This window comes from Myotis myotis, unplaced genomic scaffold, assembly GCF_014108235.1.
Source record: "Myotis myotis isolate mMyoMyo1 unplaced genomic scaffold, mMyoMyo1.p scaffold_m19_p_3, whole genome shotgun sequence".
Lineage (NCBI taxonomy): Eukaryota > Metazoa > Chordata > Mammalia > Chiroptera > Vespertilionidae > Myotis > Myotis myotis.
In genome coordinates, this window is record NW_023416335.1 from 137,236,568 (window position 1) to 137,253,868 (window position 17,301).

Sequence of the window (17,301 nt, forward strand, 5' to 3'; positions counted from 1 at the left end):
TTTGATCTTTCTGTGTCTCACTTTCTTAATTTGTAAAGTGGGATAAAATTATATAAATCAAGCCCTAGCTGGTTTGACTCAGCTTGCGAACTGAAAGGTCCCAGGTTCGATTCTGGTCAAGAGCACATGCCCGGGTGTAGACACGATCCCCAGTAAGGGGCTTGCAGGAGGCAGCCGATCAATGATTCTCTCATCATTGATGTTTCTATCTCTCTCTCCCTCTTCCTCTCTGAAACCAATAAAAAATATTAAAAAATTATATAAATCAAGTTCATATATGTAAAATATTCAGAAAAAGTCCCTGGCTTTGGTAAGCAATACATAAATATTAGTTACTGTCCTTAGTACTATAGTTACTTTTTCTAGTTTATTTTGTATAACTCAAGTTCCTCTTACTCATTGTTTCTATGATTTATGATATAGAGAATATTTTTGGTTTCTACAAGAATATTGTCTTAAATATACTCAAATATGGGTAAACTAGATTGTGCTGGATTAAGCAGCAAGATTTCCTATTTTATTTTTCCTAATCAAGGTTTCTGCATAAAGGATGGTCACAGATATCTAGACTTCCCATCCGAGTCTGATTTTCCAGTTCCCGATGCAAGATCCTAAGTGAATTTCAGTTTTCATGTAATCATGTGAAAGCATTTCTAATCACACTCACATTTTTCACATTATTCCTTACATTTCCCCTTCAGACACTCTGCTTGAACTCCAGATATTCTCTTGGAATTCCTCCCTCTCATTTTGTTTCATTCCAGGTGTTTTCTCACAACTAGATTCTACTGATTTCTTAATAGTTGATTCATATGGTAATTTCTCCCTGGAATTTGTCCTCTTCTATTACAGAGAAAATAATATCTTCCTTCTTAGGACAAATCACCTTCTACCTTGTATTATGGCTATTTAATTACATTCATTAAGGACACTGCACTAAGGTCCATGCATTTTTGAAGGCAAGGTCCGGAGTAATACTTGATTTACCACAAGTCCCTCATACCTTATTCATAGTAGACAATGAGTAAATCATTGTTAAGTATACAATGTGGATGAATTCAGACCAAGATACACCGTAAGCTAAATACAAGTGCTCTGATTACCATGAGAGTATTTGAATTAAATCAATTTTCACTAAAATATTAAGCAATTGAGAATTCCCAGAAGGACCTAACTCAAAGCTTTGGATAATTATGATCACTATACTTATCAGCAAACAGTATAGAGTATAAACAAAGGTCAGATCCTGCCATCTAACACTAGACATTAACAGGTGCTAGATACTTTTGTTAGGAAATTAGATATAGGAACAACAAAAAAAATCGCTCTTGCCTACTTTAGTAATAAAAAATAGGTTTTAAAAAGGAAGTAGGGCCTGTTTTGGCTTTATTCTCTTTTGTATCACTCTAAACCCAATCACTTTCTGCAATCTGTCCTTCGCATTTGGATTTATATAATGTAAGAAACAAAGCTTTTAATAGTCTAATTCTTATGTAATTGTCTAGGCTTATGTTACAATTCCATTTGCAATAAAATTTTCAGGCCAGCCTGGCAGGTCCCCGGGCCCATTTGCTTCCTCCTGGACTTCAGCATGATCGGCCAGAAGATGCTCTATTCCTTCTCCCAGAGGCCTGTGAGAAGAGCGGGGGGGATGCAGCGGCCAGCCCGGCCAAGAAGGCCCCGGCAGAGCAGGAGGTGCCCAGCACATGGCCAATGGGTTTCAGTGAGAGATGGAAGCACCTCAGTGGAGAGTTCAGAAAACCATATTTTATAAAGCTAACGGGATTTGTTGCAGAAGAACGAAGACATTATGCTGTTTATCCACCCCCACACCAAGTCTTCACATGGACCCAAATGTGTGACATAAGAGACGTGAAGATTGTCTTCCTGGGACAGGATCCCTATCATAGACCCAGGGGCTCTGCTTTAGTGTTCCAAGAGCTGTTCCACCTCCACCCAGTTTGGAAAACATGTATAAAGAGCTGTCTGCAGACATTGATGGTTATGTTCCTCCTGGTCATGGAGATTTATCTGGGTGGACCAAGCAAGGTGTCTTCTACTCACTGCTGTCCTCACGGTCAGAGCACATCAGGCCGATTCTCATAAAGAGAAAGGTTGGGAGTAATTTACCGATACGGTTGTGTCCTGGCTCAATGGGAAGTCGAATGGCCTTGTCTTCTTGCTCTGGGGTTCCTATATCAGAAGGGCGGTGCCATCTAGGAAGCGCCACCACGTGCTGCACACTGCCTGCCCCTTCCCGCTGTCAGTGTACAGAGTTTTCTTTGGATGCAAGCATTTCTCTAAAACCAACTAGCTGCTGAAGTCTGGCAAGGAGCCCGTCACCTGGAGGATCTGTGACCCTGAACTGGGAGGTATGGGGGAGGTGGGGGTGTGCCTCTGGGCAGTTTCTAGAAGATCCTATTGAAGTATTTGTCAGTGACAAGTCGAATTTAAAAAAGTAATTTCCCTAGTGATTCTTAAGCACTCTGCACATGGGGGTGAAAGTTTCGGTTAAGCAGCCATGAGCCAGACTGCCCAGGAGTAGGAGCTTTATCCAGTAAAGACTGTATGTACCCTATGACCAAATGTCTGTGACTCTGGAAACTGGTTTTGGCCTAGCCCTAGATTCTAGGCCCTAGAACAGTGATGGCGAACCTTTTGAGCTCCGAGTGTCAGCATTTTGAAAAACCCTAACTTAACTCTGGTGCCGTGTCACACATGTACATTTTTTGATATTTGCAACCATAGTAAAACAAAGACATATTTTTTGATACTTATTTTATATATTTAAATGCCATTTAACAAAGAAAAATCAACCAAAAAAATGAGTTCACGTGTCACCTCTGACACGCGTGTCATAGGTTTGCCATCACTGCCCTAGAATATGGTCTTGGAAGGGAGAGGAGGTCAAATTCTCTAGACTCTCCTCTCTGTTTCCTTTATGGTTAAGAATTGGGAGAGAAGCACCTTTTTGGTGTATGTCAGCTGCTACATGTCTTTGCCCATAGGTTAAACTTCATCCTATAAGGCATTGGGTGTTTTTCTTTAGAAAGGGCCCCTTTGCACATCCTGGTGTTCCAGTCTGGGCCAGGTCCACTGCCCTTTGCTCCTTTACAGAGCCCTCAGGCCCCTCCTGGAGGGAACTAGGATTTTTTTGGCAGGTCCCAGAAATTAGAGATCAGTTTTCTGATTGTAGCAGAGGTTCTTAAGGAACAATCTTTGGTGTGAGCCTTCAGCTTGGCAAAGGCCAAGAGAAGTAGGCTGGGTCCTATTCCCACTGTTCTCTGGGTGTTTCTAGGAATAAGCAGTGGAAGTTGAACAGAAAGGAAGAGAAAAGGGGATTTGTTTAAGAGATGAGATATTTTTCTGCCAGATGTATCCCGAATTGGGTTTTGAAGGCTGTTTTTTTATGGACAAATCACTTTGGGACACATTTTCTAGAACACTGGCGAATTTTGATCTTTTAAAAACTACTTATGAGGGTGCATATATTTTTTTAATCCTTTTTTAAAGATGCCATCTTTGTTAGGTCTGCCCCTCCCCTCTAGATCCTGTTAAACATGCTGTTCTGCTGTTAGCTGGGTTCAAAGTTAAACCTACCAGAGTTTGGAAATGAAAGGTTGTTGAAGTTAAAAAGGAATCTCCAAGTACCTCTCCGGATAGCTTAAATTTATGCCAAAATGGGCATGAATTACCTATTTCAAATAAAAATTAGATTTTTTCCTTGTTGTTGTCTGTGGTATTCAGATAATAGTCCCATATTTTATGGGTATATTTTGCCCTTAAGTATTGGCTATGGCCTACATTTTATTTTTCTTTGAAGTTTTAAAATTTTATTTTTTAAATAAGATAAATTATTAATCTGGATAATGAATGTGGAAAATTAGTAAAGAAGGTGGGACATAATATGAGGAAAATGAATTAACTTATCACTGATGAGGTAATTAAATTCCTTTAGGAAAAAATGTTTGGTTAGATACAAATAAAAATTTACAGAAATTGATGTGCATGAGAGCTAACAATGTTATTTTAGGAGAGCTATTTTCAAAACAAGTGCTTCGCGGCGACCTTCCAAGAAACTCATACAGAACACTTCTTTTTATTAACATTTTTTAAAACTTTTAAAATTCTTAAATGGAGAGTATTTTACTGGTATGGTACTCTTGTTTTATTCCCTTACTATATAGGGTGTCACAAAAAAGTAGATACTACTTTGAATAATTATAAAGGCAGTGTTTATTAAAATATATCTCATTTTCAAAGTTGAGCAATCAGCTGTTAAAATGTGTGTACTTTTTTGATGAGTCCCTGTATTTAAAGTTATTGTCAAGTCATATTCAGCTTCTTAGTATACAGATCAGTTGGGTAACTGTCCAGGTCTCAATAAGATAACCAACCATGTTCCAATATAAAAGGCTAAACAGTGTTATTACATGAATCTTAGCTGCCTTAATTCCTATGGCCTTTTGCTGAAAAGAGTATTATTTCATGTCTGGGCTCATTTTTTAAAAGTCTATCAAAAACTTAAATTCCACTCAGATTACTCCTGATAGATCCAGAGAGGAGTCATTTATTTATGTTGGCAGTGGTGATTGAAGACCTTATTGTCACAGAGACTCGGCTTTCCCTCAAGGTCAATGAGTTGAAATCTATAGGGAATTAAAATATAGTCCAAATAGAAAGCCTTAGATGATAGCATATAGATGAGCAGCTTAAATGAGCATTACCAGTAGGATAGGACAAATTAGGAAATTTTGTGTTTTCTACTAACTAGTTAAGTTAGGCAAAAAAGAAAAGAACCTCAAAGTCTATTGCCTTGATATAAAGATATGAAATTTGCACACACTGATATGTACTTCATATTAAAAGAAAAATTTGTGAACAATCCTATCTCTCTGGTAAAATGTATTAATTAAACTTTCCAAGTTTTGCAAAATGGTGAGTGTGAGTTTTTAATTGCTCTGACACTTACATCTACTTCTAAATGATATTCTATTACTTATCCAAAACACTACAATGCTGTCAAAGGTGTCTTAGTTTTGTTCTTCCTGTTGTTTTTATTTGTCCCACTTAAGTAGCATCCTTTCAGATCCTTCCTCATTTTTTATAAAATCATCAATAACTGTTCTGTGGTCTTCAATTCAAATTAAGAATATTATCCTAACCAGTGGCTGGTAATATATAGCTGATGCTAAAACTTCATTTTATAAGGTAAATATACAACCCAAGTAAGTCAGTAATGTAATGTTTTTCTTATTTAATTAGAAAAACAATCAATTAGTAAGTGATACCCAAGTACTCTCCCAAAATGTCTCCTTATATCTGTAAGGACAAATAGGTTGAAAAGGAACTCAGCCATTTGAAGGGCAGCTCTTTGGAAGCTGCCTTCCTTTTTTCATCACAGTATTTCCAGTGCCTAGAACAGTGCCGTGCACTTGATAGATGCCCAATTGTCACTTATTTTATTCAAGCAAAGTGAAATGGACTTTTAGATAGATAGGGGAAAGCAACGTTCTTTCTGATGTCAAAGAGCTGAAATAAGATCCCCAGGGTGCAGGAGTTATATTTTCCTCATTACTAAGCCTCTCCACATTAGCACATTTGAAAACAAATTCTTGACAGTTGGTGTATTTTGTCAACCATGTATTCTAAATTAAAACCATGGGCATAAGCTTAGCTGCCCCGGGGACAATTGGGTTGAAGCGGTAGATAGAGAGGATGAAGAGCCTGCTGACAGCTGTGTGAAAAGATGGGCAAAGTTCTCAGTGAGGACTGAATGAAGAGGAGGCTGGTGACATCACACCATCTAAAAGGAAGTCCTTGCAGCCTGAACTATTAGCTGCGGAGGCAGATAAGCACTGAAGTTCCTCTGGATGGAGTTAGGAGGCAACCTCAGAAAACCAAATTTGAAGATCACATCTACTTTAACAAATACAACTTGTGTAGAGGTGTTCTATAAAGATTTCATTAACCCAAACTATTATGTTTAGTTCTGACTGAGCAGGAAACTATGCAGGACACTAGGAGAGAAAAATAATTGGTGAAAGAGGAGAGACAGTGAGGATTCTATGAAAAAGGGAGCATTTTTCTCTGAGGTACTACTAATGGCCTAAAGCAAAAGGATTATGTTTAATGATGACGAAGAAAGACATTCAGCAGAATTGCTCAAACAGAAAACTTGCGCGTCTGGAATGCTGAGGTCTGCTTTGAGTGCTGGTTAGAGATGGATCTTTTATGTGTGACATGATCACTTACATCTTTAGCTCAAGAGTGTCTTACTTTGACAAATGTTTGAATCTGATCAAGCAGGTCCTTTGAGGAAAAAGTATTTTCATAAAACGATTTTAATTCTGTAAATGGAAACTTGACAATTAGTTAATAAACAGTAAAACAAGATTAAGTATGATTCCCAAATGCTAACTGTGATTAGAATAGAAATAGGACTGGTCTGCTCTGTTTCAATCAGGCCGAGTACTATTCAATAAGAATGTTGGGAGCATTGGCCCAATCCAGCACTGTGGCTCATGGAGACTGATTCTTCTGTAGTAGATTTGAATTTTTGAAATCAAATGCATTTTCATTCTCTGCTTTCATTTATATATTTTGCAGGAATTAACTGATTATCTCTGAGGCATTCAGTCAATTGCTGGGGTCCAGTCTAATGCTGACATTTTGCTTTCAGAATATAGTAACTTTTGTGCTAATATTAAAATGACATTTCTGAGCATCAGAGGAGTGCCTGAAAATAAGCACTCCAGTTGGGTGTCCAGTGGTCCGGACAAAATTAAAGATTCCATGAAATGTGCCACCCTGTGTGCCCCAGTGTCAGGGACCAGGAAGTGGCAGCATCTTGGTCCTTACAGATTACCACCTGCAGCAGTTGAAATGAGCTTGTGTGGAGTGTAAACTCAGACTCCACTTGTCAGATGGCAAATTCAGCCCTTGTGCCATGATTAAAATAGGACAAGAAGTATGTGAAGAAATCTAGGTGAACACTTGTTTTCTATCAAAGCTAACACAACATGAGAACACAGCAAATTCTTAGGACATGCACATTATGAATCAATGTGCATTTTGATAAGATTAACTTTACCATATCAATAGCATGCAGTATTATAGAGGGCACGTTATAAGTAGAAAGCATGGGGGATGTCTTTGAGAAAAATAGCAGTTTAAACAATAAAGCACTCAATAATATTTTAAAATACAGAGCACACCACCTGACAAGATTAAAATAGTCACAGCAGAGCTCTGCATCACCACAGTAACTTACTGGATGACAAAAATCTCCTTGCGTCTAAAGAAAAATGAAGAGTATCTGGAAGTAAAGATTCATTAATTATTGAGTATACAAACACTGAATTACTTTTGATATTCTACTATAAGGACATGTGCATTAAATATTTTAAGTTTTATTCTACTTCAGTATATTTCTTATTCGGAATTCATATGTTGGTCAGACATTTCTTATTTGGATTCTCATATTTTTGCCATTGCTTATAAAATAGTATAAAACATAAGTAAAATTAACCACCAGAATCTGCCAAAGAACTGATGGCAATTAAAATGCTAACTGTTTTACATAAAATTTCCTGTGTCAGTCAAATACTATGTATTCTTATGAAAGCCACAATCAAAATTGCACTACTAAAGATTTCCCAGTTTCTGCATATTTGAACTTATATTCAAATGCCATCATTCCTTTGTCCCATATCAAAAAATTCAAAAGGAGGAGTGCATTCCTTAGAATTGGTCCCTGATAGAAAATGCTGCTTGACGAAGGAAACCATGAGCCCTTGTGTATTTGAGAGGGTTAATATTGATCTCATCTAGTATGCCTCAGAGTTAAATACACACTACACACACACACAAATATAGGTGTATTTTGATATCTCAGAATCAAACAGACCTGGGCTATAACCACACCTGTCTTATTTACTAGATGTATGACCTTGAGCAGTTACTTAAAATCTCTACATATCTTTTGTTTTTCATTTGTGAACCAAAAATAAGAGTACCTACTACAAAGACTGAAAGTTATTTTCGAACACGACATACAGAATTTAAAACATAGTAATTGCTCATAAACAGTAGCAATTATTATGTTACCAATCCCTCTATGAAAGTAAATTAGGGTAATTTTAATTTTACAAATATTATAAATAACAATAATAACAAAACCAAATGTATTTTTATTTATAGTTTATAAAGCACATTCATAGGATTCTTTCAAATGGTAGGCTTCCTGAGGACATAGCTGTAAGTTGAACAAGAATTCAACATGCAAACATCTAAAGTTATTGAAGAAGGAAAGATATTCTTAAACTAGCAATTCAACTGTTTGCTTGATTTTGTTGAGAAATTTAATTCCATTCATTATTACTGAATTTGGCCTTGAGTCTTAATGTACCATTATATTCACTCAACTATAGTAGGCAAGATCATTAGTATGGGATGGTACACAAAATTTCTGGGGGGGGGAATTGAGGCTAAGAAGAAATTGAGTGTCTGTCAGGTAAGAATATTAGAAACATTGATTAATGTTATTCTGCTATTTTTTTCTGATTTTGTCACCATAGAAACCAAACTTCTGTAACTTAAGTGTGAAAAGGAGGTGAAAATAAGCCCTTTTATAAAATAGAATCTTTACCTTTTGTTATTTAACTTTTTGTCATAGATCTTTGGGAAGTTAGCCAGTGTTGCACTTAAATCAGTTTAAAAAATAATCCATGGGGCCAATCTCACTATCTTAAAGAGACAGGTCTCTGTTTTACCTGTGCATGTATTGCTGACCTTGCCAATATTTTCACCCAGAAGCTTTTCGTACTTCAATGAGTTAAGTGGTGTGCTTTGAAGGAGTCACCACAAAATGTTGTTTTGTTCATTTGTTTATCATATAATAAAACCAAAGGATCATTTGCTAACCTGGCAAATGTGTAACGGATGAGCCCAAAATATTAAATGTTCTTCCTAAAAGTTGGCTTGTGTTGTCAAAATGTAAAAATAAAATGTGCATAATGAAATGACATAATTATCATTCCACATAAGAATTTAAAATGTTATGTTGGTGTACCCTGACTGTTTTCATGGAGTTATGGTGCATTAAATCTTTGAGTTTGAGTCTCCTTCAAGAAGAAAAAGTATAAAGTGAGAGAATTCTTCAGATCTTTTATGAAACAAGGTAAAATATAAGTTAAACAATAATAATTTACATATATAACAATTATAGTATAAAGCTTACAATGTACATAATAAAGAGATAGATAACATAAAATCCTATATGATAAAAGCATAATACGCAAATCGACCAAACAGCAGAATGATTGGTTGGTGGGGGGCGGGGCCAGCAAGCAGGCAGCACCAGGCCAGCCAAGGCACATGCTAGGGGGCAGATGGAGGGAATTATGATCAGGGGGCAGCAGAGACCAGCAGCAGTGGAAGGGCAATCAGGGGAGGAGAGTCAGAGCTACCAGCTGGCACTGTCCCCTGATCAGCTCGCCTGGTTACATCCTGCAGAAGGAGGCCAGACTGTGGCTTAGGCCCACTTCCAGCAGGAAACGGGCCTAAGCCATCAGTCGGACATCCTCCAAGGGCTCCTGGACTGTGAGAGGGTGCAGGCCAGGCAAAGGGACCCCCTGAGTGCACGAATTTTCATGCACCAGGCCTCTAGTAGTTACATAATTATTAACTATAAAATCTTTCAAAGGATTTAGTACCAAGCATCACAATGCTTTTTTGTCAACTAGATAACACCCTATAATTAATATTTTAATGACTGATTAGATATTCTCTTTTATTATTTCTTTTATGGACATGTGGAGACATATAGCCGTGAGGAAAATTGCAAGTCCAATTAGCATGAAGAAATTGAGCAGGTTCTATGGGAAAGAACTTGCTTGAGCTTAACTAAGAAAGAGCATATGGGTAGACTTAAAGGAAATTATCTAAGTGCTTTCCTGCAAATGACAAAGACATATGGCATAAATTACTCAACATTTTGGAAGCTAACTTAAGCTCCTTAATTCTTCACTTCTAGAACCTACTATCTGCCATCAGTCTCTGTGGCTCCAGCCTCATCAGACCTGCATGGTTTTGAATAGGTTTAGCTTTTTCCATCACTTAATCATGGATCCTCCTCTAGTTACTATTTTTCTAATCTTACTGTCTAATGTATTAGTGACTTTATTAACATGAAAAACTTCAACAAATAATAAAGCTAAGGATAGATCTCTGTAATAAAGAGTTAATACCCAAACCACTAGATGGCTATTTTAACACATTTCTATAATAAATCAAGCAAAGCATATTATTATGTGCCATTGGAATTACAAACAGAATGTTTTACAGTCACAAATACTGGAATCATATCAAACAAATGGGAAAGTAAAAAGCATGGACACTAAAATTTCCAAGTTTGTTATTACTAGGAGTAATATATACTAATTTTCTATGTGTAAAAGTAAATAAGACATTTAAAATATATTTGAAAGACACTCCTACATCCTTTTACAAATAAAGTGACATGTAAATAAATGTGAAAATCAGAAAAAAAGTAACCAGGAGTCAAGGTTAAATAAGGCAGTCCCTGAATTATAAACACTGAATAATAAACAATCTGTAAGTCCTCACCCACCTTTTCTATTAACTGCTATTACAGTAATTGTTAAAAAATAAACAAATAAAAATACAACAACAACAAAAAAACAACCTTCTACCTTTTTATAATGGCTGTGTTCAGAAGTGGAGGAAGCTTCAAACTGTGCAAACATGTAGAGTTTAGGGGATCTGACCTTACCAAAGCCCAAAGTTTGCCTAGAAATGGTACCCTCCTTAATAAAGAATATGTTCTCTGATACTGACTGGCTTTACCCTCCCCGCCCCCCCCCCCCCCCCCACACACACACACTTTATTATTTGATATCTGTGAAAGACCTACTTCCTAAGGACTTTTAGAGAATGAAAAATATTTTTTAAAAATTCTCTAAAAGTTGGTGCTTAGCAGTTCACATTTTAGTATGAACAGATTAGAACAACTACAATTAATTGCACTGAGAGACTTGAAGTTTTATCACTTGCACATCTTGGGGTGTAGAAGAAACGACTGGGCCCAAGGCCTGTGGAGGAGGCAAAAAGCCTTGAGAAAAGAGTACAGAAAGGCACTTGCAAGAATACTACTGAAATTCAGTTGGGCCACAGAGACTAGACACTTCCTTTCACTACGCAGTATGACCCTTCAAGGACTGGGAGACACAGCTTCATACTAGTAATGCGCTATTGTTCCTATGATGTGGTTTCACTTTGGCAGGTTACCTGGGGAATCTATTGATCTTTTACACACACCATTTCTTAGATTGAAAACTATGCCTTGGGTAATATATCTTACACGTAATCTTTGGAGTAAACTCCATTTCAGATGGGAATGGTCTGTATTAGAATATTAACATAGATACATATCTGAATAGAAAGAAGTTTTCATATCCAACAAGCCTAATTTCCTTGTAATTTAGTGATAATGCTAAATAATTTCCATCCTGTAGCATTTGGAAGGCACCTGCTCATCAGGTGACACTTCTCTCTATAGCACAGTTTAGGTACCTTAGACATGCTGGAAATATCCATGCAAAGTCGATCTATTAGGCAAAGGGCAAACTTTGTAAACAACAGCTATAAATGATTGATTCCTTAGTAAGTTCCAGATCTTTGATGTCATATTTTCAGAGTTAATGATCTTTAAAAGTACAGCTGAGTTGTTTTGTATCAATTGCCTTGTGTTTATTTAAGCATCACAAAATATTGACTCTTAAAAGAACCTAAACTTGTTAAGACAGCCTGATGATAGTTTTTATTGAGAATTTGATAAATTATCCTAATAGACAAAAGTTTTTCAAATGTTCCAACATTCTGAATAATATGTAATGATTTTAAAAGAATTTAAAATTACCTATTCTTTAAAATTAAGTACTTCACTATTTCTAATACATATTATTGATACATACATATTTAGTACACACATATTTACTTTTCCTTCCAAAGGTAATTTTTACTTTGCATTTAATTTTTAAATACTAAGCAATTTAAAAAATATAGTTTCACTATACAATTTATAATTTTAATGTAATGTCATACTAAAATAAGGAGTTATAAAAAGGCTTTTATAAAAATAAACAATATCAAGTAATTACAAATTTAATTATTTTAAACTTGTGATTAAAAATGTGAACACCTCCAGAAAATCTTATTTAAAAAAATCTATCATGTGAAGTGAGTTGTTAAACATAACTTTAAAGGTTTAATGTGTAAAGATATTTGTCTCAGAAAAAAATTAAAAAGCTTGGTTGAAAGCACTATAGTCCGAGGTTCATATTGAACTCTAAGTATTAAGAAGATAAAGTGATTCTCCGAACATCAGTGAGAAGTGTGCAGAAGATGGAGGTCACCCTTTGAAAGAAGATCTCTGTGACCTGTATAAATAGGAGCCCCACAAACACTTCCAACAAGCATAGGTCAGAATAGGGTCATGGCTCCAGGCCCTCTGGACCACTGTTCGCCCCGAGGAGTGTGCTCACCGCGTTAATCTCTCGTCCTTCAGTTCCAGGTCTGCCACTGTGATTAGCTGGTCCAGCTTGAATTTAGTGTCAATAATTTCTGCATCTCGAGGAGAGTATGTGCCACCTTCTTTCTGCTTCTGACGAATCCTAAAATCCATGCAGCAAAGTCCAAGAAGGGGATATCACAGAAAGCATTAGACATGAGTCAAATAATTTCTTCGCTGGGATCACTTCTCTGACTATACTGAAAATGTATAGCTACTCAGTATCTCTTTCAGGTTTAATTCCATAGCACCTATTTTTAATAATTATTTTGAACATGTTAATTTGTTGAAGTTTCAAAATTTAATGAGAATTAGTTGATCAAGGCCTGAGCCACTGGCATATTTAAAATATAGAGCAACTGAGACTGATTCTGTGAGCTTATCTTCCTCCCCTCCAATTGCCTAATAAATTTCTCCAAATAAAAAACATGCCAAAGTGAAAATAGCTCAATGATATCAGCACCACTGCTAAAAGACAATGCTCTGTTGTTTAATTATTTTAATTAAATCTGTCTGTTATAAATTATTCAAAAATATATAGAAAGTCTGGCATCTTCTGCTTTTGCGTTATCATTTTATTGTTTCTGAGCTCTAAATCCACTCTTTTTTGCCTGGTTTGTAATATTAGAGCTGGACGCGGTAACATTTCTCTTTTGCCTGCTAGCGAGATGTTAAGCTTTGTCAACAGAGGACACTGGAGTGACACGGCAAGGCTACATAGGGATGGGAGACACTTCCCTTGGGGGTTCATGCTGCAATATTTTTATTCATGTGGGAGCCTGGCAGCCCACTTGCATGAGCTCTGGCTGCCTGTTAAGTGCAGGTTCTTCCCACAGGTGAATGGCAACAAGTAGCTCCAGCTGAATATCCAGATACTCAGAAGAGTTTGTTTCCACAGACCAATTCAGCCTGCCTACCCTCCAACAGCAATGGGTAGCTTCTAAAGAACAGCTCCAGCCCCTTCCCTCTGTCACATTTCTTTGCCCATCGATAGGCAATAGGCTGCATGTGCTTGTGGTAGCCACTCCTTGTTAGCCTTGGGCCTTTTCTGGTTCTTAGTTCCTTTATTGTCCTCTCTCCCTCATCCTGGAGAGGGCATCTGCTTTGCTGCACTGACTAGTTCTGGACCCCTTAGATCCTTTACCTTTTAGTAGTTATGTATTTCTACTAGTTAACAGTTCTTTTTATTAGATATTTCCCATTCAGGTCACTGTTGTGGCTTGTCTCCCTATTGGACTGTGACAGAATAATGCTCACAAAGCATAATAGGCATGTGAGCACAAATAATTCTTACCTTGCAAATGCAAAAATAGCTGTTCCAAGAAGAATGATTGAAAGGATACACAAAGTGACTGAAAGAATAATCTCCACAGTTCTTTCTGAAAGTCCTTCACCTGAAGAGGATGAAGTATAACATTATCATTAGTTATTTTGATGATGATGATGATGATGATGATGATGTAAAACTATCTTGGATCTCAAAACACAGAAAAATATTTTCTTAGACTATTGTTCAAGAATACTAATAGCATTTACAAATTTGTTTGTTCATCTTATTCTCCTAAATCTTAAAACTTTGGGGCTCAGTCTTTGGACTTCTTCATGTTTTTATCTAAACTCACTCCCTTGGTGAGCCTACCCAACCTCATGGCTTTAATCTTCATCTATATGATGTTGACTATTAATTGTTACCTACTGAACTTACTTGTATAACCAACTGCCTCCTGGAAGTGTAATTAAAATAAAATAAATCAAAATTTCCAAAGCAAATCGCCTATACTTCCCTTATCTCAGGTGCATCCTTCCACCTCTAGTTGATGGCAACGTCACTGTTCTGTTGCTCAGGCCCAAAACCTCACAGTCATACTTGACTCTCTCTTAGAACAAATCCAAAATCTTTGAGGAAATCCTGTTAACTTTATCTTCAAGTTATATACTCTTTTCATTAAAAGAAACTAGAAAACTTGGATGGTAATTCCAAAGTGGTAGCAGGGAACAAAAGGAATTCACATATCTTATGGGGCAAGAACGCTAAGAAGCTTTCGAAGACTAATGATATAAGAACAAAAGATCCTCTTAAAGAGGTTCCTCCTGGCCAAAGAAGGAACAATTTAGACTTTATAATAAATAGAAACTGAAATTGATTGAAATAGAGTCAACATATAAAAAATCCATACATTCTAATATTATTGAAACTAATAAACTATGGGAGGAATAATAAAATTAGATACACAATATTACATTTCTAATGAAATAAGTGATTCAGGTAACAATCATAAGTGCTTTTCTAAATGATGAGAGTAAGGTTGATAGGAAATTGGATATTTATAGAATCAAAAATAATACCCCACAGATTATTTTCTGGTTATAATAAAGGAAAAAAACTACTTTCTAATAAAGGATTATTCTGTCACTACTACTAAACTTGCTAATCAATTTAAGTTCATTGAAAATGTGGCAACAAGATATTATACACCTTCTGATGTGAGGTATTTTGATCTAGGCAGCAACATTTTTAAAATATCCCTGCCAAAATCATTAATTGTGAATATTCAAACCTTTATATCTCATTTCTAATTTATAAGAAAGTACTGAACGGAGGAAAAAATTAATGCTACCAAACAAAAGTAATCTGGAAAATTCAGAATATGTTACCTCCTGCAGAACAACTCATCTGATTGCTTTAATGAGTCTATATCATAGGGGGAAAAAGAAGGGAAAGAGAAGTTTCTTCTAGATTAAAAGAGATTAAGAGATCAGACAATCAAAGATAATGTGTGACCTGTTTATTTTGATTCTGATTCAATCAAGCTAAAAAGAAAAATACCAAAGGATGATTTGAAAATGTATGTGGTATTATATAATATCAAGGATTTATTGTTAATTTATTTTACTGTGACAATATAATATACTAGAAGCCCAGTGTGTGAAATTGTGCAGTGCTGCCCACCCCCGTGCGCCCCACTGCGCTCGTAGCCCCACCCACCTGCGCGCCTCGCCCGTTGCCCCGCCCGCCCGCCAGCCGCCAGCCTTGCTGCAATTGGGACCTGTGGGCCACGCCACGTGAGCCGTGAGCCCCGCCCTGCCCCACCACTGCGAGCGGCTCTCGGGCCAGGGGGAGGGACCGAGAGGTGCTTCATGTACCTCCTGGTGAGTCTGGTCATTGGTTGTTACAGCGTGACGTCGTTATGCCACAGGCCTTTTATAATATAGATATATACTCATTAGAGAAAATTAGTTATTTCAGGGTTCCTTCTGCGATTTACTTTAAAATACTTCATAAATAAAAGAATAAATGCATAAATAAAACAATATGGCAAAAATGTTTAAAATTATTCAACTTAATTATTAGGTTCGGGGGGGGGGGGTCATTATAATCTTCAAAACTTTTGAGTGTGCTCTACTCACTTCTCACTATCTCAGCTGCTAGCATCCTGATCCAGGCTACCATCCGGTTTTATGTGAATTATTGTATGGACTAGAGGCCTGGTGCATGAAATTTGTGCACTGTGAGGGGGGTGTCCCTCAGCCAAGCCTGCACCCTCTCCAATCTGGGACCCCCTCACAATCTGGGACTGCTCACAATCTCACCTACCTGACTGCCTGATTTTCCCTAACTGCTTCTGCCTGCCAGCCAGCCTGAACACCCCCTAACCACTCCCCTGCCAGACTGATTGACACCTAACTATTCCCCTGCCAGCCCGATTGCCCCTAACTGCCCTCCCCTGCAGGCCTGGTCCCCCCCAACTGCCCTCCCTCCCCTGCAGGCCTGGTTGCCCCCAACTGCCCTCCCCTGCTGGCCTGGTCACCCCTAACTGCCCTCCCCTGCTGGCCATCTTGTGGTGACCATCTTTGACCACATGAGGGTGGCCATCTTGTGCAAGGGCGTGATGGTTAATTTGTATATTACCTCTTTATTATATGGGATACACAAGTTCCCTGTATCCACCCTTGTCTTCTATCCATCTATCTCTAAATAGCAGCAAGAGCATTCTTTTAAAACATTACCTTTCTACTTAAAACCCTCCTCTCTTACAGAGAAAAGCCAAAGTCCTTCCAATGGACTATTTGACCTGGTCCCTCATTAACTCTCTGGTTCTCTGACTTCTCCTCCAACCTCTACCTTATACACTCCTCTGGAGCCAGAATGTCCATCTTGTTGTTTCTGGAACATACCAAGTCACTCTTTACATACGGCTTTTGCATCAGCTTCATCCCTTGCCGAAAAAGTATCTCCCTTATATATCGGCCTGGAGAGCCTTTTTTTTTTTAAGAATTTTATTTATTTATTTATTTATTTATTTATTTATTTATTTATTTATTTATTGTCTAAAGTTTTACATATGTCTCCTTTTTCCCCAATTGACCCCCCCTCCCCCTCCACCAGCCATTCCCACCCCAGGCAAGCCCGTACTGTCCCAGTGTCTGTGTCCATTGGTTATGCTAATATGCATGCATACAAGTCCTTTGGTTGCTCTCTAACCCCTCCCCCTTACCATCTGTCTCTGGATCTATTCTTGTTCATCAAATTATGTAGATCATTATATCCCACATAAGAGTGAGATCAAGTGATATTTATCTTTCTCCGACTGGATTATTTCACTTAGCATAATGCTCCTGGAGAGCCATTTCCTTATCTCCAAGGTTGCTTCTCAATGAGGCCTACACTAACCACCTCCTATGAATGTATAGGTGCCTCCAAAATTCAT

General features: G+C 37.4%; 1 protein-coding gene and 1 pseudogene across 1 annotated transcript in view; one reads left to right on the forward strand and one right to left on the reverse strand.

The window, feature by feature from the left end:
• PTPRQ (protein tyrosine phosphatase receptor type Q) overlaps positions 1–17,301 on the reverse strand; it is a 246,130-nt gene that overhangs the window by 32,095 nt on the left and 196,734 nt on the right. The window contains exons 43-44 of the mRNA XM_036300643.1: positions 13,887–13,986; positions 12,567–12,695 (exon numbers count right to left, since the gene is read on the reverse strand). Of these exons, the coding sequence (XP_036156536.1) occupies positions 12,567–12,695; positions 13,887–13,986 (229 nt within the window). The remainder of the gene's footprint in view (positions 1–12,566; positions 12,696–13,886; positions 13,987–17,301) is intronic.
• On the forward strand, positions 1,063–2,425 carry LOC118649689 (annotated as a pseudogene).